This window comes from Merops nubicus, unplaced genomic scaffold (genome assembly GCF_000691845.1).
Source record: "Merops nubicus isolate BGI_N331 unplaced genomic scaffold, ASM69184v1 scaffold51391, whole genome shotgun sequence".
In the NCBI taxonomy this organism is placed as follows: Eukaryota; Metazoa; Chordata; class Aves; order Coraciiformes; family Meropidae; genus Merops; species Merops nubicus.
Window position 1 is genome coordinate 1 of NW_008587289.1, and position 2523 is coordinate 2523.

Consider the following 2523-nt stretch of genomic DNA (forward strand, 5'->3'; position numbering starts at 1 on the left):
GTTCTCATTTCCAGACCCACCTGCTGGCTGTATGGTCCTTCCCTCCCTCAGATTCCTGGAATTCCTGCAGCCCAGTCCCCTCTGTGTTAGTTGCTGCTCTCTGGGGGCCTGATCTGCACCCTGGTGTGTTTCCATTAGCCCCTGGGATGGAGGAGCCCTCTCGAGCAGCTCTTCAAGTAGTTTAGTGTAATTTTTGAAGTGATGCAGAGTAGGGTTGAACTTGCCAGGGCTATCCCTGCGTGGGGGAGCTGCTGTGACCCCCACCCCTGCCTGCTGACTGCTTAGGAGGATGAGCTGGAGCTAGAAGTGGGGTAATTCTATGCAAAACATGAATTACATAAGTGGCTGCCAAAGAGGTGTGGTGACCAAAGGAGAACAGGGCTCTGAGGACAAGTTTTGGGAGATGCTGATGTGCTTCCAGGCACCAATAACTGGCTGCACACTTAATTGCTCCTGGTGCTGAGGTTTTGTTGCAAGGCCTGTCATCTAATGCTCTCAGCACTGCAGAGCCCCTGAGCTGATGCTGAGGTCTCTGTAGGGGTCAGGGCTGTGTGTTTGTCAGCAGGGTGGGCTGGTGGTGGGGCACAGGAGGCTGTGGGGCTGCAGAGCTGGGCCCCTTGCTCTGGCTGATGAGAAGGTTTTGGGTTGTGACCTGTGTGGTGTTTCTGCCTTCAGACACTCCTGTGTTTAATGTACCTGACTTCCTCCACAGGCAGCATGGAAACACTGAGCAAGATGTGGGGAACAAGAACATGAGCAGCTTACAGAGAACAATGTCCTCAGACTCAACAGACTCAGGTATGGCCTTCTCAGTTACAGAATGGCAGAGTCATTAAGGGTGGCAAAGGCCTCTGAGATCAGTCCAACCACCAACCCCACACTCCCTTGGCCACTAAACCAGGGCCCCAAGGGCCACATCCACACGTTTTCGGACCCCCCCCAGGGCTGGGGACTCCAGTACCTCCCTGGGCAGCCTGGGCCAACGTCTCACCACTCTGCCAGGAGAGAAATTCTGCCTCATGTCCAATCAAACCTCCCCTGGGGCAGCTCCAGCCCATTGCCTCTCATCCTATCGCTGGTGTCTGTTAGTTCCACACGGGGGTGAGGCTGCAGATGGGACTTTCTGCCTTGGCTTCCTGGCTGAAGTCAGGGTCTCTGAGAAGCCTGCAGCAGTGCCCAGTCCCTCCCATCTCCTCAGGAAGCCCTGTCTCTCCTCTGCAGGTTGTGCTTTGGACTCGCCGGGCCCTGCAGCCTCGGGGGACCTCGTGGAGGAAGCGTACGTGGGGGCTGTGCCTGGGCTGGGGACAGCAAACTGTCACCAAGGGGCTTCTGCTCAGCATGAGCCCAGGAGTGAGACGTGGGGTTGTTGGTGGTGTCCTGTCCTGTGCTAACTGGGGCATCTCGCTTGCTCTTAGGTTTGAGAAGGCAATTCTTGAGTCTAGCAGGCTGAAGTAAGTGGGACTGTGTTTTACCTTCTGTGTCTGTTGTGGCTTGTGGAGTTTTATTGGGGGGTGGGAGTGATTTTTGTTGCTGTCTTTTAAAACAAAATGTTGAAATAAATCTTGTTCTGTTTCCTTGCAGCATGCGAATGCCCTTCAGAAGAATACACTCCCTGCCAGTAAGTGAGGGTGGCATTGGTACTGTATGGATCTTTAAGGATTTAGCCTGTGAAGCCTTTATAGTTGGCTGTGTTCCACAACTTGTCGATTTTCTGGCTACAAGAGCAGCTGCTGTGGTAGTTAATGGAAACTGTCAAAACTGCAGCTTGTAAGCTCCAAACCTCATTCAGCTCAGTGTGAAATTTCAGTCACGTGGCTCTCGTGTGGCTGAAGCACTTTGGTGCCATAGAATCACTATGTTGGAAAGGTTCTCTAGGACCATGGAGTCCAACATCTCCCTGACCACCAGACCAGGGCCCCAGGTGCTGCATCCACTTGTTTTCTGAACCCCTCCAGAGCTGGTGACTCCACCACCTCCCTGGCCAGTGTCCAGCCACTCTGGTGGCACCTTACTGAGATGTTGGCATAAGGCCTCCTGCATGTATTCACAGGCAGAGGCCTTACAGCCTGTGTTTGGACTTGGCAGTCTCTATTAACCCCTGGTTTGCTTAAAATGTGGCTGTGCCCAGTCCCAACCTGGCACTCTTGTGTGGCCCTTGCAGCAAAGCCTCCTGGGGGCCAGCCCTGCTCTGAGGAGGAACCAGCCCAGCTCCCTGGAGGGTGATGCTCTGCAACAGCTGGGACAGGAGGCAAACAAGGAGAACGTAAGTGCTGCTCTCTGCTGCTAAGAGGTGGGACCAAGCACAGGAGCTGGGGCCTCTCAGGTAGTGGGTGTGGTGGGAAAGGGGCTGCTCTGACTGTCTGTGTGGCTGCAGTTCAGACAGAACAAAGTTCTGCAGAGCTTCTCCTAGGGTCACTCAGGGTGAAGTGAGGCTGCTCTGATGACAGCCACTGCACACTGCTGGTGGGTTCATAAAGGATTTGGAAGGCTCTGGCTGTGCAGCTCAACCTGTGTGCTGCTGAA

The 2523-nt window shown here is 54.3% G+C and overlaps 1 protein-coding gene across 1 annotated transcript in view; it reads left to right on the forward strand.

The window, feature by feature from the left end:
• Positions 1–712: 712 nt before the first annotated feature.
• Positions 713–2523, forward strand: part of LOC103781153 (M-phase inducer phosphatase 1-like) — a gene marked incomplete at its 5' end in the record, with an annotated part of 7106 nt that continues 5295 nt past the window's right edge. Inside the window, 5 exons of the mRNA XM_008948854.1 lie at positions 713–798; positions 1222–1276; positions 1416–1451; positions 1582–1618; positions 2162–2263. Coding sequence (XP_008947102.1) covers positions 713–798; positions 1222–1276; positions 1416–1451; positions 1582–1618; positions 2162–2263 — 316 coding nt within the window. The remainder of the gene's footprint in view (positions 799–1221; positions 1277–1415; positions 1452–1581; positions 1619–2161; positions 2264–2523) is intronic.